The sequence below is a fragment of the Struthio camelus genome, chromosome 22, assembly GCF_040807025.1.
Source record: "Struthio camelus isolate bStrCam1 chromosome 22, bStrCam1.hap1, whole genome shotgun sequence".
NCBI classification, from domain to species: domain Eukaryota; kingdom Metazoa; phylum Chordata; class Aves; order Struthioniformes; family Struthionidae; genus Struthio; species Struthio camelus.
The window spans coordinates 6,777,765-6,800,092 of record NC_090963.1 but is presented as its reverse complement, the minus strand read 5'-3'; the positions used below and the strand labels follow the sequence as shown (position 1 = coordinate 6,800,092).

The following is a 22,328-nucleotide window of genomic DNA, read 5'->3' as shown; positions in this document are numbered from 1 at the left end:
TGAGTATCTCTCCCTCAATGACCCTATCTCGACACATCTCTAAGTCTTTCCTGGAAAGCTTCCTAACAACTTGCTTTGACTCATCTTCAGTCCCTGGAGAGGTTCCTCCTTCCTGCTCATGTGGTGAGGAGTTGGAAGAGCACAGCCTGAACTTTTGGGTGAGAGCCCAGGCTTTGGATCTGCCAACCTTTCAACTGAAGACAAGTGAACTGCTAGCAAAGCCAGCTTTTCCCTGGTTACAACCTTTCCACTCTATCTTTGGCTTGGAGCTCCCTGACGGTCTTTCTGAAAAAGTTTTTGTGACCTGGAACATCCGGGAGATACGTGAGGCTTTTGCTCTTCTTTTCATTTCAAACTTTGCACACTTGGCATTGGAAAGATGATGAAAAAAGCAAAAACAAAAAACAAACCAACCCAAACTTTTCATTGTTTCCCTGAGGCACTTGGGAGGAAGTGATAGGAAGGTGGAGAAGGAGGCAACCCTGGCTGCAGCCTGCAAGTCAGCTCACACTGACATTTCCAGACTAGGGTGGGCTATGGATTAGGCGTGGCTGAGATGGGATTTGCCTTGAAGTGGGTTCTAGGGAAAATCCAAAGTCGGAGCCAGATGTCAGTTAAATGATACCGTGTCTCAGTAGCTGTTCTGGAGGCAATGTGGGGTCAAAAAGCATCTTCTGTCTCTGTTCCTTAACTACCAGGAGCTCTCCCTTAGGTCAGCTATATCCAGCCCATTTCCCAGGCAAGCTACAGGAGGTGAAAAGCAACCAGATAAAGCCTGGAAAGACACGTGGAGAGGGCTCAAACTGTTATCTCGTGCCGGTTCCTTCACAGAGGGCCGTGGCGTACCTGCTACTGCGAGGAGGTCCCACACTATGGATGGAAAGAAGGGACCTGCCCGCTCTCGCTCAGCCTTGGCCCTGTTCTTTCCGGGTTGATTTGTGTAATCTGGCCCTTTGTGCTGGGAGGAGACATAACAGAGATATTTCCCCTCCGACCGCTGTGGGTTAGAGAGGAGTGTCCCCTGGAGAGACACCCTGAGCAGACTCTGCTACCCAGCGGCACTGCTCAAGGATTTTGTCTCAGTCACCTCTAGTGTGAGAGAAAATCATGTTATGTCCTTCAGCCGGAAAAAAATAAGACTCAATAATGCCTCCCTTCTGGTCTCGAGTGCTCCGAGACATGCCAGTAGCTCCTGGAGCTGTGTATGAAGGATGAGCACTGGGATCTAGGGGCAATATATACTCCAGATACTCCACATACTCGACAGCTTTCCAGCTCACTGCAGGCAGGAGACAGAAGGAGGCAGCAAGCGCTTTGGCTTGCAGAGAAAACTCTCGCTTTGGGTAGGTGGCTCTCCCACGTCAGAGAGAGCCTGAGGACAGGAGAGGCTGGGAGAGAGCAGAGCACTGAGCTGCCTCGCTCAACTTCAACCCCAAAGACGCTGTTACATGGTTAACTGCATGGGACAGAGCAAGCGCAGCGTCTCGCGGGATGGAGCCGGTCTCAGCGCAGGCAGATCTGAAACACGCGGCTTTTCTGCATGTCTTTCCCCATCAGGATGCAATGAGATGTTCTCCAAGCTCTCCAGGGCTGCCAATTTGGTTTAACTCGCTCTCTGTGGCTGGAGAAGATCTGTCAGGGAGAGGGGGCTAGCGATGATTAACCCTGGCGTGAGGACTGCTGCGCCGGGGTACCTGGAAGGAAGGCGCTCTCGTGGCGCACGTAGGGACGTTTTGGTCGTTTTTCCCCATCTGCGGGAAAGAGACCTGCAGGAGCTCCTTGCAGGCTGCTGCGTGTGCCAGGTTGCGGGGCCCGTGCTGCGTCTTTCCCCCTGAACAGCTGAACTGGCCCGCCGCGAGCGGTCGCGAAACCGCTGCTGCCTGCGTGTCGCGTGTGAGAGGAAGGGGGTTGCGTTGTCTTTAAACACGCGGCCGCAAAGAACAAGCAGAGTGGAGGCGGAGAGGAGAGGAAGCAAAACAGCCTCCCCGTCCCCCTCCATAGGAACCCAGCACATGTTCAAAAAACAACAACAACAACAACAAAAAACCTTTGCTCCGCTTGGGACCAAGGCGCTCAGGCAGCGCTTTCTGCCTGCAGGGTCGCCAGCACCTTGGTCCCTGGCTGGAAAAGTGGATTTGGGAGCCAGCCAAGACCACGCAGAGCAGAGGGACAAGGCCAAGCTAATGAAACGGTTATGTGTGGACTGCTGCCTCCCTCGATCCTTTCCTGCGGGCCCCGAGCGCTGGGCGAGCCCCTGGCATCCGGGGCTAAGGGGAGGCGACGTAGCAAGCAGGGCTCAGGCTGGCTCCTTCCACTGTGTCAAACATCTACCCGAGATGTCCCAGAGGGCAGCCTGGAGCGCCTGGGTCCTCAGGGCTTTGGGAGCTGGACTGCTGGGTCAGGGACAGGTCCCTTCTGGTAGCTTGAGCTGCTCAAGCTTGCGTCCAGTCCCTTGTGAATCCATTCGCTGTGCTGCCAGTTTTACCTTTGCGACCTTATCAGTAGGCCACATTCAGCCCTGGAGATATTGCATTTTGGCTAGCGGACAACCCACCTCGATTCACTGAGTCCAGTAAAGTCGGGCGATTTTTGGGTCACAAGCTCAGCTTCAAGGCACACCATCAAGCAACCTGGCGGCAAGCTGCTGAGCAGGCTGGCACGGAAACAGGCCAGGCTGCAGGCCGTGGGCTCTGCGCCTTAAGCAGCACTTTGGTTTGTACTTCATGTACGCACAAATTCATATACTGCCCTTGCGAACTTTGATGAGGCTTGAAACTGCATGAGAACCAGTATGACTACAAGAAGGCCTTAATTTACCATTAAACCAACGCAGGCTGTTGGAAAGGAGAGCAAACGCCAGCTCCCAGGGCAGGGAAGCACCCCTCTGTGCTGTCCCGCACCGCCTGTCCGCGGGGCCAGCTGCCACGTGCACTGGGAATCACCCGGGGGCTATCCTGTTCGTTCGACACGACTGCTTGGGAGAGGCGGGGTGGCATGTCTGCATGCTTATCACAGCCGATAAATCTATTCCTTAGTCACAGACGGTTGCTGAGGCCTCTTCATTTTCCTCCTTACAGCTGTCCTGCCCACGATGCGATCTTTCTACCTCTCAAGAGCATCAGCTCTTTCTGGCCCCAAACACTGCCCCAATGATCACAGTGTGTTTGGTGGGCGCAGGACTGGAGGGGGGAGACCCCCTCCTCCCATGCACTCCTCCGCGCGTCCTGGGGTCTCAGAGGAGAGGACACCCTGGGTCTTTACCCCGGGCGTATGAAGAGCTCCCTTTGGTGGCCGTGGGGGTGCAGGAGGGCTGAGCTCTCTCGGAGGAGTGGAAATCTCCCCTTTGCTCTCTGGTTAGAGCAGCCCAATGGGCCTGGGGTAGGGTAGCAAGGGATGCGATATAGCCAGAAGTTGGTCCCCTGGGGAGGGGAGCAAGGGGGGTGGGGAGGTACAAAACACAGGGCCATCAGGGCAGCGTTTTGCCCAGCTGGCAGGCAGGGCTGAAGGCGCCTCTCTGCCGTGTCGTGGGACACGGTCCAGACCTCGGTGCTGGGCTCACCTGGGCTGTGTAAATCACACTCACATCTTCCTGAGCAAGCACAAGAGCACAGACGGCAAGTAGTGTGCAGGCTCCCACCCTGCCGAACACCACCCGGCCCGAATACCAGCACAGAGCAGAGGACCCTTTCTTCCCCCCCCCCCTCCACTGTGCACCCCTGCCTCAGCCAGAGCATCAGCCGGAGCCTCCTCCTTGCCCCTGAGTTTAGAGCAGGATCGAGCCGGGGGATGCCAGGGTGAGGAGCTCGGGGCACTGGAGCATCCCCGGGGGCTGGAGGGCGGCGCTGCCGGGGTGCGGGAAGCCGAGTGACCCCAGCTCTGCTGCAAGGCGGAGGGGAGAAGGGGGTTTTGTTTTTTTTTTTTTTTCCCTTCGGGGGAGGTCCCCGAGGTGCTGCCCTGCTTCGTCCTCCACGGAGCGGCCCCGCGGCGCCGGGGAGGTGGCGGCCGGCGGCGGGCGGCCCCCGGGGGGAGCGGGCAGCGCGGCGGGGCCGGCCCCGCTCCCGGCACTGTCCCGGCCCCACTCCCGGTCCCGCTCCCAGCCCTGTCCGGCCCCGCTCCCGGTCCCCCTCCCGGCTCTGTCCAGCCCCGCTGCCGGCCCCGTCCGGCCCCGCTGCGGCGCTCCCGGCCCCCCGCACCGGAGTGGCTGCGGCGGGGCCAAGCCGCGCCCCGCTCCCCCCCGGCCCCGCCGTATATAAACCCGAAGCGCCCCACAAGGCAGGTAGCGGCGGGGCAGGCGGCTCGCACCGCGCTCGCACCGCTGCTCTTCCCTCTCGGTCTCTCTTTAATTTTTGGAGGGGAGGGAGCCGGGGTGGGGGGGGGTGGGGGGGGTGGGAGAGTCTTTTCCTTCTGCTTTCTCCCCATGCCCGCGCCCGCCTGGCCGTCGGTCTGAGCCTGCCGGGGCCATGCTGCTGCTGCCGCCGCCGCTGCTGCTGCTGCTGCCGCCGCCGCTGCTGCTGCCGCCGCTGCTGCTGCTGCTGCCGGGCGCGGCGCGGAGCCTGCCCTCGCCGGGGTCCCCCGCGGAGACGGCGCTGGTGACCCCGCGGCGCCTGGACCCGGACATCAACGGGCGGCCCTATTTCAGGCGCGGCCCCGCCGAGCCGCGCCGGGGCCAGGCGGTGGTTTTCCAACTCTCGGCTTTCGGCGAGGATTTCTACCTGCACCTCGCCCCGGACGCGCACTTCATCGCGCCCGCCTTCGCCGCCCACTACCTGGGCGCCGCGCCCGCCGCCGCCCGCCTTCGCCCCGGCCCCGGCCTCCGCCACTGCTTCTACTCCGGGGCCGTCAACGGCGACCGCGACTCCTTCGCCGCCCTCAGCCTCTGCGGGGGGCTCCGCGGCGCTTTCGGCTACCGCGGCGCCGAGTACGTTATCAGCCCGCTGGCCAGCGGCGGCCCCGACGGCGCCCACCGCCTGCAACGCCGTCGCGCCGGGGCCGCCGCGTCGCGTTGCGCCGTAGGCTCCGGCCTCAACCCCGGCATCCTCCAGGCGCTGGACAAGTACCGGGCCCGTGAGCCGCCCGAGGAGGTCAGGCCACCCGGGAAGAGCGGGCGGGCCAAGCGCTTCGTCTCCGTCCCCCGCTACGTGGAGACCTTGGTGGTGGCCGACGAGTCCATGGTGAAGTTCCACGGCGACGACCTCCAGCACTACCTGCTCACCCTCATGGCCACGGCTGCCCGGCTCTACAAGCACCCCAGCATCCGCAACCCCATCAACATCTCAGTGGTCAAGTTCCTCATCATCGGGCAAGACGACAAAGGGCCCAAAGTCACCGGTAATGCTGCCCTCACCCTGCGCAACTTCTGTGCCTGGCAGAAGAAGTGGAACAAAGTCAGTGACAAGCACCCCGAGTACTGGGACACTGCCATCCTCTTCACCAAGCAGGTGGGTGCAGGTCCCGGGGTGGGGGGATGACCCAGTGGGGCCGCCTCAATAGCCCAGCATCACGCTATACCTCCTGGCTGCCCCTGGTCCTGCTGGCTGCAGCCCCTCACATCCCATCTCCAGCACACGTTGTGGCTGGAGGAGGTGCCACTCTGCGTGTCTCTGCTGGCCCGATCCCCGTTTCCCAAGGAATAGCAAGCCCTCCACCACCGCTGTCCGGGTCAGACTTCCTCAAGGGCTTGGATGCAGGCTGCGGGGGGGAGCGAAGGTGTGACCCAAGCTGCTGAGCTAGCCCGATGCTGTTCTTCAGGCAGGCTTTGACCAGCAGCTCAGAGAAAGACATGCTGGGGGGTTAGTGAGGCCAGGGGGTGGGCACAGCCAGGTTGTCACCATGCACAGAAACCTGCCCGCATGGAGCAGCAGGGAGATGCCCCCACGCTGCTGGCAGCAGCCTTGGCAGCTGCTACCGGGCAGCTCCAGCACAAAGCAGCAGCCACACAGAAATGCGGGGTGTGAGCCCAGCTGGGCACGGCCCCACTTCCCCCTTGGCTGGGACTAGCTCTCCCAGCGCAGCTTGCGATGCCACCTGCCAAGAGAGCCTCTCCCAATTCCTCCGACTCATGCGCGGGGACCTCCTGGGAACCTGGAGCTCTCTGCCGCCTGCTGGCTGCTTCGCACGGACCAAAGTCAGTGCTGGAAGAAAAGCATCAGAGGCTGGGTGGGCACATCCGGCGCTCGCAGCCCTGGGGAACAGCCTCCCCAGCTGCTGGCGGCTGGCTGCGTCCCTGCAGGGGAGCAGACATCAGCGCAAAGGGGGAAGATGAGGGCTTTCCTGAGCCTGTTGGTCTCTTTGTGCTGGTGCTGATCAGAGGTGGCTGGGCTGATGGAGCTATTACTCATTTCCACGTGTTTCCTCTTAGGGACATACGCAGCCCTGGGGAGTGATTTCTGCCCAACGCCCACCCAGGCTCCTCACAGATGGATGAGAAATTCATGGAGAACCTGTGTTCCCCTGTTCCCTATTTCTTGCTAGGAATACTGCTCTGCCTTGCACCCAGCAGGTTCAGTCCCTGGACCCTGGGTCAGCCAGCAGGCATCACTTGAGGTCTTTGCTGTTGCTGTTGCTTTTGCTTTTTTTTTTTTTTTTTTTTTGCTGTTGGCTAGCATGTTTGCAAGGGCTCTGGAGCCTTCTCCAGATTATGTCAGGCACAGTGTGATTGCTACAGCAGGATGAGGATAACTGGGCAACACCAAAGTAGAGCAGCTTGGACTGTGTTTTTGCTACTCCCCTCGATACCTACCTGGAGCAGATGAAGTATTTTTCCTCTTCAGATCAGGAGGGTTTTCCCTGGGAAGGAGAACTGGTTCTGCCTCAGCGCTGACATCCATGTGGTGCTGAGCTGGGATATTATAGCCTTGGATCCCCAAATCCCTAATGGGAGGGAAGAAGGAAGAGCCCAGTTTGAAGGGGACAGGTCACAGTTTACCGTGGAAATCAGTGATGGGAGCAGAGAAGAAAGTGCAGCAGGTTTTGCCAGCAATGACAACTCGCATCCTCTCTTTCCACTGTCGCTGCCCAGAGGTCCTTGCTCGGTGGCCTAGGGATAGGTCGGGAATTCCCCTTTTGAAAGCAGTGAGGCCATTTCCAAAACTTCTTTCCAAGTGAAGGGCTCACAGGAGGGAAGGATATTGATTCCAGCGTTGTTCAGTCACTGCTAGCATGTGGTCCTGGAGCAGTAATGATGCTGTGCAAGACATGTGAGAGCTCAGCCCCGCCGTTCTCCCCATCCCACTCCAGGCAGGGGCTGTGTCCTCTGGCTGGGTATAAATCTTGTGGGAGCACAGGCAGGGACTGAATCCCGGCCTGCTGGAGCAGGTCCTGTCTGGGTTGGGTGTTTGCAAAAAAGAGGAAGTCTGTTGACACCACTGCTGGGACGAGCCAGCTCCATCGCTGGTGGAAACCTGGTGAGGTCACCGGAGTTACACGTGGGACAAATCTGGTCCCAGGGATGTGAAAGCTGCTCTATCCTGAAGTGCAAATCATGGCTAGGCTACATTTTTTACACATTGCTAAACCGTCCATTCCTGAAATCCCAAGGCAAGCTCAGTGCAGAGGCATACGATCAAGGAGACATCTGCCTTCCTTGAATGCATCCATCTGCGGTCTCCTGATACCCCAGAGTTTATCTCCCTGCCAAAAAGCTGTTACATAATCCCCCAACTTTAATTTCATTTCAAGTCCAATTGATAGGCAGTTTCCAGTTGTGTCAACAGCTTGCTGATGAATGGGGCTGTCCTCTCACTCTGGCATTGGGTGCTCCTGCTCCTGGTGATGTCAGTTTTGCTGGACCACAGATTTGCCTTCAGGGAGCTCGGTCCTGCTCAGCTGGTCAGCACGGATCTGCCAGCAACCACGGACGAGGGACCTTCACCTTCCTACCTTAGCCGGTGCTTGCCAGAGGAGCACAGAGCACTTTGCCTCTTGTGCAGCACCTGCACAGCGTGGAAATAGCTTCCCAGACTGCGGCCAACATCTTGGCTGTGCTTTCCACCCGTCCTGAACCTGATGCTCCATGGCTTTGTCCGGCTCCACGTCCGCCAGCCGTAAACGCAGAGGTTTGCTGAGCGTCTTTGGACTGCCGTAAGAGTGAAGGAACATTGCAGCAAGGAGCACGTTGCTCTGGCCTCCGATGCTGCAGACGTCAGGAGGGAGTTTGGAGACCCACGCTCTGTTATTCAAGGCTGGGGAGCTTAGATTTTTGGGGGCTGCTTTGGACATGTGTGGCTGCTAGTGGGAAGCCTCAACAGTTATGGGAGTGTCTGTGGAGAAGAGACGACCTGTCCACTGAGTATGCGAACGAATGTAAGATCCCCCTTGGCTGACTTATTTGCAGCAGAAACCTCCAATGCTTCCAGCCCCTCGGCATGATGCTAGGGAAAGAGCGGTGTGTTGTAGGGACGATGGAGCCTGCTGGCAAAGGGACTGTCTCTGCTGTCGCCTTGTGAGATGTGTCCCCATGTTTTGTTCTGGCTTAATTTTTGGCCATCTACTCTCAGAGGATGGGTTAACTGTTAGTGCCTGGCCTTGCTCAGTCGTGGAGTCAGACTCTGCTCCCTTCGCCTCTCCGTGCTTCAGCGGTCCTGTCTGCAAAATGGCTGGAGTCCAACTACTGGATGTTCATGAACGATAGACTCTTCTCGGTGCCTATGAAAGCAACACCCTCCTGGACTTCACACCGCGCTTTGCATCCAGGTCTTAGGCTTGAGCAACCCTGAGTGTCGGGAAGTTCAGAGACGGGCTCGAGGCAGGGGCAGCCTTTATTCCCTTTACTTGCGCCGGCAGCAGCGGATATCTGTGGTGGTGAACGCAGGGCCCAGCGAGCGCTGGCCCTTTGCGAGGCAGTCCCTGCCTTTACCCGCCTCAGCCCTCTTGCATTTCTCTCTCCTTCCCTCTCTAGCTCCAGTCCCTCTCCCCGCTCCTGGGCACCGTTCCTCGGTGAGCTCCTGCCCAGCCTCTTCTCTGCTTTCTCTGGCTCCTCTTTGCAGCCCCTGGCGCAGTTGCCTTGCTCTGCTGGCCTTCCCGAGCGGGCTAGCCCGCCGGCAAGGCTGGAAGAGCTGTTCCTGGGGGGTCAGGACCCCCTCGTCGGAGCAGAGAGCTGCTGCCCGGCCTTTCAAAGCGGGCTGCCCCTAGGAGGCTGCGGGTGGGATCGGAACCCAGGCCCGGGGGTGAGCGAGGGCCCATTAGGAGCTGCTCGTTAATCTACCCCCGCAGTCAGCAGACGAGGTTCAGAGCAAGAAGTGGGTCAGTGTGTCAGTGCAGGTGTTAGGCTGCGAGCCAAGAGCTCGCGGCGCCGGCTAGGAAACAGGAACTCTTAAAAGAGCAGCGAGCAGGGAGAAGTGAGTGGCCAGCCTCTTCCCTGCATCCCGCCGGTGCTTCCCAGCCCGTCACCCCGGCCCCTGCAGCCGTGGGGTGGGCTCAGGTGGGTGCCTTTGCTGGGCTGCCCCAGCCCCCTCGAGAGCAGGACGTGGGCACGAGGGGCTCGGGCTTAGCCTAGGCTTAGCCGGGCGTTGCTGCTTGCTGGCATTTTGGAGCAGGGGGGGCCCCACCGCTCGGACGTGCCTGCCCCACTCCGAGTCGCCCTGCGCCCGCCGGCGGGGGCAGCGCGGGCAGGGACGCGGGGCTGCAACGTACCTGCTCCCGCGCGGCACAGAGGTACTCCCAAACCCAGGCCAGCCCGCGTTTCCCCGGCACTCTCTCTTCGTCCCTTGCGCTTTAATATTCGAGGTGCTGCCAGCCCGCCTTGTGCAGTGGGCCGGGCTGTCGCACACGGTGCCGGGGCCTGAGAGCGAGGACGCAGTGGCGCGGACAGGCAGGCCCTGGTTTGGAGGGCAGCCCGTTGCGGAGCAGAGAACTGCACCTCGTTACACACAGGGTTTTCCACCAGGGCAGCCCCGGTAGCCACCGCCGCTAGCGGAGGCAGCGTCTTGGCTCACGACACTGGTCGCTCCAGGCTCTCTGAAACCTCCCCAGACCTTGCCGCACGGCTGGCTCTCCGCAGAGGGGGCAAACGCTGTTTTCACAAGCAACCGTCTCCTTGCAGGTGTGCCCGGAGATGGGCAAGCTCTCCGGGGTTTGTCGGATTAACCTAGGGCTGCCTGGAGCTGGGGAAGGGACGCGCCAGCCCGCGAACCAAAGCACGATGCTGGGAGAGCAAGGGAATCGCCCCGGGGTAGCGTGCAAGGCCGGCGGGTCTAGGAGCAGCTTGGGCTGGTCCCAGCCCAGAGCCAGGCATTGCTTTGCTTTGCTTCTCTATAGACTAAGGTCTCAGCTCTGCCTCCTGACGCTGCAGCCGCTGGTCTCCTGCTAAAGCCATCTCAGCCCTGGCCAGGGCTCTCTGAGACTGTTGGGGCTGTTATGCACCGATAGGTGAACCTGACTGCTGGGGAATGCCTTCAGCTTGGAAACCTCGCTGGAAATGTTGGCAGAACCGCTCATATGAGTTTTGTAGCAACCCAGGCGCTTTGGCTGGACCAGAGTTGAGCATGAATCACTCTTATTTATAGTAGGGGAGCGCCCCGGCGAGTCCCTTACGCCACTTTTCACGTGGAAAGCTGCAGCAGTTCCCTGCCCCACGGACGGTCCCCCCGCGCAGCTCGCAGCCTGGTTGGAGATGGCGGTGAGGGATGGGGACCGATGCTCCGGCCACCGCGAAAGGCTAGCGGGAAAGTTGTGGGGAGCTCTTCCTCTCACCCCACTCCCCCAGGCCCGGGGGGGAGCTCTGCAAGGGAGGCGATTGCAAAGGGAGAAGCAAGCGCAGCCTTGCCTGCTCAGGAGAAAAGCACACAGGAGAGCGAGAGCAGGCTTTGAGCGAGCCCAGCGCACGGAGGGCTGCCAGGGGAGCTGGCGTCGTGTCCTCAGGAGAGTGGAGCAGAGGGAAGAGGGCATCTGAGGACAAGGCTATTGCTCCTCGGCTACCGCAGCAGTGTGTCTTCAAGCAGTGATTTTCCTCTGCCCTTATCCTTTGCACTAGCACCTTTGGATCTGGAGAGAAGGGCACATGCACACAAGCACATATGCCAGAAAGTCCCCGCGTTGATAGGCTCCCAGCCAAGAAGGACAGGACGGGCAAGAGAGGAGAGAAAGAAAAGACCAGCTCTATACTACAAATAAGAAACTGTGTCAGGCTACAGAGAGTTGCCCAAGGCCATGCAGAGAGCTTACCTGCAGCTCTGCAGCCATCCCAACACCATGTCCCCAGCCCCTCCTGCCCTCTCTCTGCTCGGGGTCCCACGGTGCCTGGGTGTTCAGCATCCCTGCATGAGTGCCGAAACCCTTTGGGCCCTTGCTCATCTTACACAGTGTGTCCGCCTCCCACGCTGGATTTGCCTTGGCGGGTAACGGTCTCAGAGGCTTGTGACCGTGGCCGTTCTTGCGTTGGTTTTGGAAGTGAACCATTGCAAATCTCGAGCTCTGCTTCAGCTAATCGGCGTTTTCCTCGGCAGAAATCCAGCAGTGTGGGGCTTCTCCCAAGGGTTTTGGCAACCTGATGTCATCTGACACTTCCTGGTGTTTGTGAGGCTCAGATGGGGCAGGAGGTGAGGCAGGAGACGTCTTCTGATGCCTTCTCCAGGGCCTGGAGAAGTTGGGCTCCACAGAGTTTGGGTGAAAGGCTGGGCTAACGCTTGGTTAACTCAGCTGGGCTCACAAAGCGTGTTTGAGACACAGCAACCTTTCCCTTGACCTTGATAACCTCTGGACCTGGTCCAGGGGCTTCTTATTCCAAGGAAGAGGTTGACAAATGAGTCAGCTGCGAGCCAAGGCCGGGTGTCTTTCCATTGAATTTGGAGAGCTCCAGGTCCAGCCCTTGAGCTCGCTAAAGACCGGAGCCAGGCTGACTCCTCCGGGCTCAAACCGGGCTCCACCCTGGCCGGAGGAGCCTCCGGAGGGGAATGACTGTCACCAAAGCCGCTGGAGGATGCTATATATAAAAAGCAGCGCCAGTGCCAGGGTTAAATGCAACCGCGCCGTTTCAGCTTGGGCTGGGCTGGGCTGGGGTGAGGTTTCCTGCTGGGCAGCCTGGCAGCAGGGCTGTGCGTTTCCCATCCCTCTGCCTCTTCCGGCTTTTTTCCCCCCCCCCCCCCAAGGCCGGTCCCCGCACTGGCCCCAGCAGGCTGACGTCCCAGGGGCCCAGGCTCGAGGGGAGGACGAGGGCTGTGGCGTCCGGCCCCCATGCTAACCCCTGGCCTCTGTGCTTTGCAGGACCTGTGCGGTGCCACCACGTGCGACACGCTGGGCATGGCCGACGTGGGCACCATGTGCGACCCCAAGCGCAGCTGCTCCGTCATTGAGGACGATGGGCTGCCGTCTGCTTTCACCACGGCCCATGAGCTGGGTAAGGCGCTGGGGGAGGCTGGGGCTCCCTTCGACCTGCTGGTTGTCCCCAGTTCCTCTGGGCAGCTCTGCACTGGTTGGGCTTCTCCGGGCTCAGAGCGCAAAGGGGGAAACAGGCACAGGCACACTGGCATGACGTAGCCATGGCGTATCACATCAAAGCAAGCCAGCGGCCCTCATCCTGGCTCCCTCTTTGGAGGAAAAATGTGTCTGAGTCTGCAAGGTGAATCCTTGCAAGACACTTCCCTGCTCCGTGCCTCAGTTTCCCCCTTTGCAAACCGAGGGGGCCTGCCCTGCCCACCCCAGCGCCAAGCCCGCGTTGCTCAGGCTGCCGCCTCCCCTAGGCCACGTCTTCAACATGCCCCACGACAACGTGAAGGCCTGCGAGGAGGTCTTTGGCCAGCTGAAGACCAACCACATGATGTCGCCCACCCTCATCCAGATCGACCGCGCCAACCCCTGGTCGGCCTGCAGCGCTGCCATCATCACCGACTTCCTCGACAGCGGCCACGGTGAGGCCACGGTGGCGTTTAGCAAGGGACACCCAGGAGCCCCGCACGGCCCGCGTGGGTGCCACTGAGGCAGAGAGGGAGATGAAGGAGGCTCAGGGGAGCCTTTCCCAGCAAGGAAGAAGGTGGCGAGGGAGGCTGGAGACCCTCTGCCGGGGGATGTCCCAGCTTGTCCCATTTCTGCCTTTGTCCCCCGCTTTCCCCATCTCTGAGCAGATCCTGCTCCCGCACACAGTGAAATCCATGGGCTGTTGGTAGGGGACAGCCGTTACGATCATGGGCCGTAGAGCAACTTTTCTTCCCCCTCTCCAAACAAAACCTGAAGGCAGTAGCGAGTTTGGCAGAGTTTCAGCTTCAGACCAGGCTTGCTTGGTGTCACTAGCAGCAACGTCTGCTCCTGACGTCTGCCAGCCTGGCTCTACTTGGTGGCACCAAGAGATGGAGGCATTCGGGGCCCCTTTTTCTGGTTTTTGGACAAATTTTGTATCTGTAACAAGTAAGCTGGCTGGGAGGCCCCAAGGGAGGAGGTCAGAGCAGACGCTGGTGGCAGGAGGGGAGGGCACCGGGCTGGCTCTGCTGGACTGGCTTGTCTCTCTCCACCCCGAATCTCTGGCAGCCTGTCTGGATGGGTATGCAAGGGGAGGCGAGCTCCTGTTTCCCCGCAGCGGTCCTCCCCCTCGCGCCAGGCCCCCTTAGCTATCTCGCTCTCCCGCAGGAGACTGCTTGCTGGACCAGCCCGCCAAGCCCATCTCGCTGCCAGAAGACCTGCCGGGAGCCAGCTACAGCCTGAACCAGCAGTGCGAGCTGGCCTTCGGCGTCGGCTCCAAGCCCTGCCCCTACATGCAGTACTGCGCCAAGCTGTGGTGCACGGGCAAGGCGCGGGGCCAGATCGTCTGCCAGACCCGCCACTTCCCGTGGGCGGACGGCACGAGCTGCGGCGAGGGCAGGTTCTGCCTGAAGGGCGCCTGCGTTGAGAAGCATAACATCAGTAAGTACAGGGTGAGTACCTGCACGCCGCGCGCCGGGGAAGACGGCGCTGCCGGGAAGCCCGGAAACACCTCCGTGCATCGCCCCGAGCTCGTGGCAGCTTCTGCCCGGACGCCAGCCAAGCAATGCGTGGCCTCCTCCCATTAGGGACCTCCAAGTCACGTCCCCACGGGAGACACGGCGAGCTCCGTGCAAAAGCAAAGGAGGGGGAAAAAGCAAACGGAGCGGGGGGAAAAGTGTATCTGCTAGGGAGACGCTGCTTCTCACCACGCCATCTCCCGCCAGGTGGACGGCAGCTGGGGGAAGTGGGCGCCCTACGGCCAGTGCTCGCGGACGTGCGGCGGTGGGGTCCAACTGGCCAAGCGGGAGTGCAACGACCCGGTGCCTGCCAACGGCGGGAAGTACTGCGAGGGTGTCCGCGTCAAGTACCGCTCCTGCAACCTGGACCCCTGTACTGCTGCAGGTAAGGGGTGGGAGGCCAACCTGCTCCGGAGCAGCTTTGTAATGGCAAGCGTTGAATGACAGGGCCGGTTGCCTGCTTTGAATGTCTGGTGTGGTCTCAGGGAAGGTATTTTGGATGCTCATCAAGTGCCTGAGTGCATCTGGGAGGGAGACAGCATACTTCTGGGAGACAGCAGGAAGCCAGGCAGAAGGCCCCATAGAGCCAAACTGAGGTGAGCGTCAACCTCGAGGGATGACAAGAAGCAGCTGAGGAAGCACTCAGAGAGATTTCCTACTTCTACCAAAACTGAGGGAAAGGTCTCTAAATATTTCAGCCAGCGGCTAAGTTCAGGGTGACTGGCAGGGAATTGGTGATGGGCCATTCATGTCCTCCTGTCTAGCCCGGCTTGCTCATACCTGCTATCATTAACGTACCCTCCTGCCCTTCACGCTGAGCTGAGAGGACTGTCAAAACCCAGCTTGTTGTGGGGGTTGGTGGTGGGCAGATGGCACCCCCTGTGCTGAGCAGTGGCGAGCTCATCTCAGCAGTGGGGAATACTTTGCTCAACTCGTCTGGGAGCAGAGGCACCGCTCACATCTCCAGAGCAAGCGGCTGAATTTCACCCCACCACAGCAGAGCTGAACTTGGAGCAAGTCAAAAAAAATGTAGCAGCCTTTCAGGGTGGGGTGGGAGAAAAGCCCTTCTCAAAAATATCAAATTCTTTGACTGTATCAGAGTGCTGTGGTGGAAACATGCCCCAAAATATCCCCCCAAATGTCAAAGGTGACCCTGCCGCTTGCACTGCGCTGCTGTTGCACTCTACATCCATGGGCAACCACGCTGCACAAGGAGGTGTAAAAAGCCTCCCGCCCGCGCTGTGCTGAGGCTGCAGCCGCTGACCCTCAGCAGAGGGGACTGCACAGCCGCTGCAGGGTGTGCTACCCCGCGATAACCCAATGAATCCAAGCTGGAGAGCCAGGTCGTCCCCTGGTACCGTTGTGCGTGGCAGTGGGTGCTAGCTCGGAGTGTCTGTCCTGGCCCTGATGCCCCGCATGCCTCGTTTCTTCCAGTGCCAGGGAAGAGCTTCCGAGAAGAGCAGTGTGAAGCTTTCAACGGCTACAGCCACAGCACCAACCGCCTCACCGCCTCCATCTCCTGGGTCCCCAAGTACTCCGGAGTCTCGCCTCGGGACAAATGCAAGCTCATCTGCCGGGCCAATGGCACGGGCTACTTCTACGTGCTGGCACCCAAGGTTCGTGAGAGCAGGAGACCATGACCATAGCTGGGGTCAGCGTCAGAGCCACAGGGGGACTCGGGTGCACCGGGAAATGAATGAGGAGACATTTTCCTTGTGTGGTGGGCAGTTGGTATTTTGGATTTTCTATCTGGGAGGCTGTGACTATCACACCTGGAAAACACTCGCTGTTGCTTGGGTATTTGCAGTGGGAAGCATACAGAGGTTTGGGGGGGGATCCACCATGCACGTCTTGGGTTGGTATAAATCAGTGCGTTTGTATCGGCTTATTTAATACAAGGATGGATTTGGTCTTACTCTGGGCTGTTAAAGCAGCATCTAGGATATGCCCACAGCCCCTGATGAGAAGCTGGGAGAAAGGATGATAATTAGGCAGTGCACTAGGGGAAGCGATGCTCGTGTGCGAGCCCGGGCAGGCAGCCAGACGCGGGACTGAGCGGGCTGGCGTGAGCTGTCTTTCCAAAGCAGCCAGTTTCTCAAGGCCGGTTCCCTGAGTTCCCCCTGCACCAGTGCAAAGGAAGGACAGAAGATGATGGAGGGGTAGCAGATAAGGAACGTGGTGCCATATAGGTCTGTTCAGAGACCCAAAAAGGGTCTCTGCAAAGCAGAACATGAGGGAAGTGTGCTACGGTGTCTGCTAATGCCCCCTCAGGACCAGCGTGCCGGATTCGGGGAGCCCCAGCTTGAGCTATGGAGGGCCAAGTGCTGGGGCATCTGCGGGGTGAGCGCAGGGGAATGCAGTGCCTTGTTTTGCTCACCCTCTCGTCCTGGGGTACTTCATGCAGGTTGTGGACGGCACCCCTTGTTCCCCAGACTCCACCTCAGTGTGTGTCCAGGGCAAATGCATCAAAGCGGGGTGTGACGGGAAGCTGGGCTCCAAGAAGAAATTCGACAAATGCAGTGTGTGCGGAGGCGACAACAAGAGCTGCAAGAAGGTCTCGGGCTTATTCACCAAAGCCATGTAAGTGTGAGGCGACCTCCCGTGCTTTGCTGTCTCCCAGCTCTGCCTTTTGGGAGGGGCACAAGGAAGGCTGTGGAGCTGGCAACGGGGCTAAGCCCATCCTGAGCCAACTATCCAGGCTCCAGTCTACGTCAGTGTGTAGAGACCTGAGCTAGCTCCAAAGGAGCAGCAGGACACATTTAATGTGCGAAAAGGGTTGTATGCTCCTGCTGCCTGAGCTACCTCGGGTACATCTATATTATTGAGCCAGAGGAGCTGAAGTCTCTTCTCATATGTAGGTGATCTCAGTCATCACTTCAGTCTAGATGAAACTCAGCACGGAGAAGAGACTTAAAATGATCTTCTGGCACCCCTTATGGGAATAAAGAGACAGCTTTGCGGGTGGGAAAAAATCTCAGGGCTGTACCTACATAGCTTCATGCTGAGGCACAGTTGCAGTGGAGTAAGAGCTGGGATATCAGGTGCGCGAGGAAGTGATTTGCAAAACAGCATGGGCTGGCAGAGGCTGCAACGGGCGGAGGTGCTGGGAGAAGCACAGCACTTGCCTGCTCTGCAGGCAACAAGCTTTGCTCCGCAAGCACTATCGGTCAGGGCGCGAAAGGCCCAATCCCAGCAGAAAGGGCGTCCTGCCAGCTCCTCGCCTGATGTCTCACCTGCTCTTCTCTTCCAGGCATGGCTATAACTTTGTGGTGGTCATCCCAGCGGGAGCCTCCAACATCGACATCAGGCAGCGAGGCTACAAGGGGCTCATCAGCGATGACAACTACCTGGCGCTGAAGAACGGGCAAGGCAAGTACCTGCTCAACGGCCACTTCATCGTCTCGGCCGTGGAGAGGGACCTGATGGTGAAAGGCAGCGTGCTGCGGTACAGCGGCACCGGCACCGCCGTCGAGAGCCTCCAGGCCTTCAAGCCCATCCAGGAGCCCCTTACTCTGGAGGTGCTCTCCGTGGGGAAGATGACTCCTCCCCGGGTGCGTTACTCTTTCTACCTGCCCAAGGAGAGCAAGGAGGACAAGTCCTCGTACAAGAAAGAGGGGAAGAGCCCTCCGGACCTCAACAACAGCGTCCTGAGCCTGTCCAACCGCTTGGACGCGGGCAGGCCCAATTACAAGCGTCCCTCCTACAAGTGGGCGGCAGGAGGCTGGGAGGCTTGCTCCGTCACCTGCGGCAACGGGCTGCAGAAGCGCGCGGTGGCCTGCCGCGACTCCTACGGCCAGCTGGCCTCCGAGTGCGACGCGGCCCAGCGGCCCGCCGACGTCAGGATATGCGGAGACCCCTGCCCCTCGTGGGAAGCGGGTCCCTGGGCTCCCTGCTCCAAGACGTGTGGCCGGGGCTTCAAGAGACGCATGCTGAAATGCACCGCCCCAGCCGGGCAGCTCCTGCCCCGGGATAGTTGCAATTTTAGGAGGAAGCCTCAGGAGCTGGACTTTTGCACCTTGCGGCCGTGCTGAGCGGGCTGGGGGCGTTGCCGAAGAAAGCATGGTGTCTCTCTGGCTGGAGATGCGTGGCTGAAGGTGGAACAGCAGCCAGGGGTTGGGAGAGGGGGAGATGTCCGAGGGCGAGGGGTCTGTTACATAGCACATATCAACTGGACAAAGGGCCTGTGCGTGGGGAGAGCGCGCGCCCGCGTGACGGCAACCCTGCGCGCTCAGGCGAGAGGGCCTCGGCGTGGTTTTTATAGACCAGGTTGCTCGGAGACGGAGCGGGAATAAACATCTACCTCGAAGCTGCCGAATTACGCGAAAACCCACCGCCGACCAGGGGACGCTGAGAATCGGGGGGACAGACGGAAACGCCGGCTGGAGCGGTCTCTGGGGAGCGCTACCCGGAGGGCATGCAGAGCATGTCCCTATATTGCACAGATCAAGCCTCCCGCTGGCCTTCCCAGGGCTAAGGCTACCTCCCTCCTCCCCCCTTCCCTGACCCCCCCGAACCCTCGTGCTAAATGGGACCAAAAGGAATTACCGATGCAACGATGGCAAACTATACTGTCTAATACCAGTGCGACGAGGTGCTGGGGCTCGCGGGAACTGACGCCTTCAGGGCTTGCCGGCAGTGACTTCGCAGCCTGGACGCACCATCGCTGCTATCCAGAGAGCCTCAGCAGCGTCTCCGTACCGGGCTGCAAGGTGGTGGCTTTATTTTTGTTTTCTCCTCATGTTTATGATCTGAACCATGTAGATGTAATGGTGCTTAACTCTGTATTTTTGACCTCCTCCCTCCTCCTGGGTGTAAACCTTGTGCAGTGGGGACGGCGTTATTCCCAGTGGGCCCTCTCATAAGGCCAGGGTTTTCCTACGGTGCTTCGGGAAGAGGCTGGGGGCTGAGAACATATCTTGGCTAACTGGGCACACAGTTCACAGCCGGACGCTCATTTACACCCCAGGCCAGGGCAGGGTGTGAACTGCCCACCTAAGGCCCTTGGGGGCTTAAAGGGATCATTATGGAAGTGAGACTTGGGCTTTAATTCCAGATGGCAACAAGCGACTGTACTGTAGTATCACAGCATGGTGCCCCAGCACATGGGCCCAGAAATAGTCCAGCAAGTTGCTCATACTTGACTTTGCTCTGGAAATGGTGCTCACTGCCCAACAGGACCAACAAGCTGTGCCCAGGCATCCTACTGCCCTCTTCTCTCCAAAGTTTGGGTCAGGTGGTTGTTGTTGTTGTTTTTTTCCCCCTGCATTAAACTCCTAGAGAGATATTCTGAGCTGAAATCTAACGGAGATGGGTGCAAATTCTCCCACTACTTCGCTGCCCTGAGCTGTGGCAACCGTCACGGCATTGCTTGTGAACTGCAAGAGTGCAAGAGGAATTCAGGTCCTTGGCCTCTTCTGGGGGGGGAAACGGGACCAGAAGGGCCTAGGTGCACAGGGGAGGAGGGTCAGGGTGAACCTGTCGCTGCTGCGGAGCATCTATGACCAGCTTTTTCCCCTCAGGGTCCTGCCCAGGTGCTTTTGTGCAAGGGTTTATTACGGACCTCAAGCGGTTCTGTAGCATGGTGCCTGCCCCATTCAGAGGCTGCGTCTTACCTCATGCAACGCCCTCCTCACCATGACCCCTTAACGGTTCTTTTTTCCTCCAGTCTCTTGCTCAGATCGTATCGTCAGGGATCGTTTCACTCTTTGCTCTTCCACTGTATAAGGATGAAGGTCACTGGAAGCTCCTGGTGCCCTTTAACCAGCACCAAAAGGTGCCTCAATCAGCATGTTGCCTGTGCACCTGGGGGTGGCTGCGCTGGACTACGTAGCGTCACATCAAGTTGACCCCCTTTCTCTCCTCCCACGTCTCCGTTATCGCATGGGGGTGCAGGCATGGGGGAAAGGGCCCTGCCAGGGTCTGGAGCAGCTTTCCAACACAAATAGTGACAACAAACAACATACCTAGTTTCAAGATAATAACAGAGGAACTAACTATCATGCTAGGTCAGACCAAAGGTTTATCAAGCACCCTATCCTGTCTGCCAGCGGTCAGTGGTGAGTACGGTGGGAAAGAGCTCAGGAAACCAGACAGCTGTAGCACAACCCTTCTCTTGATAGCCCTTTCCACTAGCTTAGTGAATTCCTGATGATAATGTCTGCGGACCCATCCTCTATGAATTTATGCAATGCCTTTTCGAACACAGTAATGGTTTTGGTCTCCACAGCGCTTGATACGGCCAGGAGCAGATGTTGTGGTTGCTCTGCACAGCAGGGGATTGGATTTCGTGTCCTAGGAAATCTCTTCCAGGTCTACATTCCCACGAACGTATCATTCATTTTCTGCTGGTTTTCCTGCACAGCCGAGCCTACGGGGCTTTTGTTTGGGGACAGAGTTCTGAGGAACTGCTGGTTTGTGTCTCTCCATCACAGATGGTTTCCAAGCCACTGTCATCCTTGTTCGGGGCGGGGGGGGGGGGGAAGGACGGGGCGGGAGGGATTTCTGGTGTGTGGTTCTTTTGCAAAGTGTACAGCAGAAGGACGGAAATGCCGATCGTACTGGCTGCTTTGTGTATACCATGTATACTAAACCTTGATCTCTGCTGTTTGTGCATCAATAACAAACCTGAAATAAAACTGTATTTAAAGTTCCACCTGGTTCCCTGGGGGGACACGTGTTTGTGCCTACGCGGTCGGGTCGGTGGCTTCAGAGCGTGGCCCGCCCCTTCTTAGCGACTTTATGCCGAGCCCCTTCGAAGCCTTGTGAACCGGTCCAGAAAAAAACTTTGCAGGTTTATTCTGCATAGGACAGCAATTTGCTTCTGCTCTGGGATTTGTTGCTGGCAACAACAGTCTGACGGAGCCTGGCGGTGGATTAGTTTATGTAAGCCCACGGGCTCGTGTCTGCACCTGAAATTTAATTGCGCCCGCCATGCGGCACGAGGCTCTCTTGCTTTCGCTCAGGAGACGGACGCAGCGGCGGCCCTCGCTCGCATAGAGTTAAACGGATGAATGCAAACTGGAAGGGTGCTCTCACATCCTGGAACAACCGTGCGCGCACATACCATTGTTCGGGACGCTCCACTCCTGAGCCGCTATTCCGGAGTCATTCATTCCATATGCGGACAAACCCAAAGGAACAGCGCCTTTACACATCACCTTCAGCTGGTCCAGGAAAAGCGACTCGAGATTTACAGTGCTCCGAGCGTGAGCCGACCTGGCGCGGCTGCGCGTTGCTAGGTGCTTCGCAAACAGTGTGCGGTCAGCCCGCTGCTTGCAGAGAGGTTCCCAGCACGCCCGTCATGAGTCAGATCCCGCTCTCTCACTTACGCCGGGGCCAACTGGGAGATAAGGCCCTTCCTTTTAACGGGACGTGTCTGTTCGGAGGCGCCTGATGTCACTGCCTCCCGTTCTCAACAGGGACAGATCGCCTGCTATTTTATTTCCCTGGCAAGGGCGATTTTCTCGACCGTTATGTCGTAATGATTTGGCGCGCTTAAGGCCGGCCGAAATTTTTTTGGGGGGGGGGGCGGGGGGGGTGGTGGTGAGCTTGTTTTGCATCAGGCAGAGCACGTTTTGCATTACCATAAAGAAACAAACAGAAACAGACCCACCCGCCTTCCCCCTCTCCAGCTCCTACAGCAAAATGATTGATCGCTTGTTCCTCTGCCCACAAGAAAGTTGAGTTTCAGCACAAATGTATCGCACGCTGCACAGGCTCCAGCTGCAAACAGCTTTATTAAGAACAGACAGCGAGATTTCCACCCGCGCGAGCAAGTGTAGCTTGCCGGATGGCGAAGAGCTGGTGCACGTTTGCAGGGGCTGCAGGTCCAGCCGGGGCTGTTTACACGGGCTACGTGCCTTGTGCTCTCCGCGAAACACCCAGGGAAAAGCGGAGACGTTTATTTGCAGAGCCGGAGGAACTGAGGGCTTCTCTTTACCATTGTTTGATTGCTATGATACCACCAGCAAAAAATGCACGCACGTGTAATCGCTTAGTCCGCTTGTTGCTGGTGAAGCCCTGCGAGGGTGGCTCCCGGCGCCGTCAATGCTGCTGAGCCGGCGCCAGAGGCTCGGTGTGATCCACCCCTGCATCCGGGGACGCTGCGGAGCACGCGCCTCGCTCGCTTCGCCCCCGCGCCCGCGGAGCCGCCGCCGCCGCTTGCGGAGGGATTTCACCCCCAGCCGCGGCTCTTCCCTTGAGCGTCTGCTCAGGAGCAGGAACCTCTGCTAAAGCTGGTGCCTTTGGGACCAGGTGATGGCCACACTTGGACCAGGTGATGACCACACATGGACCAGGTGATGGCCACACATGGACCTGGTGATGGCCATACTTGGACCTGGTGATGGCCACACATGGACCAGGTGATGGCCATACATGGACCTGGTGATGGCCATACTTGGACCTGGTGATGGCCACACATGG

General features: G+C 58.9%; 1 protein-coding gene across 1 annotated transcript; it reads left to right on the top strand.

Moving 5' to 3' along the window:
• Positions 1-4,274: 4,274 nt before the first annotated feature.
• Positions 4,275-20,556, top strand: ADAMTS15 (ADAM metallopeptidase with thrombospondin type 1 motif 15). The gene is made up of 8 exons (XM_009680474.2): positions 4,275-5,438; positions 12,199-12,331; positions 12,675-12,842; positions 13,555-13,838; positions 14,112-14,289; positions 15,339-15,520; positions 16,309-16,484; positions 17,155-20,556. The coding sequence occupies exons 1-8, from the start codon at positions 4,461-4,463 to the stop codon at positions 17,933-17,935; spliced, it is 2,880 nt and encodes a 959-aa protein (XP_009678769.2). The 5' UTR covers positions 4,275-4,460; the 3' UTR covers positions 17,936-20,556.
• The last annotated feature ends 1,772 nt before the right edge of the window (positions 20,557-22,328 follow it).

Bases quoted from the DNA above. Each gene is read 5' to 3' on its own strand.
- ADAMTS15 (XM_009680474.2), top strand. From the start codon at position 4,461: ATGCTGCTGCTGCCGCCGCCGCTGCTGCTGCTGCTGCCGCCGCCGCTG. The intron at 13,839-14,111 runs GTGAGTACCTGC...ATCTCCCGCCAG, and splicing joins ATAACATCAGTAAGTACAGG to GTGGACGGCAGCTGGGGGAA. The intron at 14,290-15,338 runs GTAAGGGGTGGG...CGTTTCTTCCAG, and splicing joins GGACCCCTGTACTGCTGCAG to TGCCAGGGAAGAGCTTCCGA.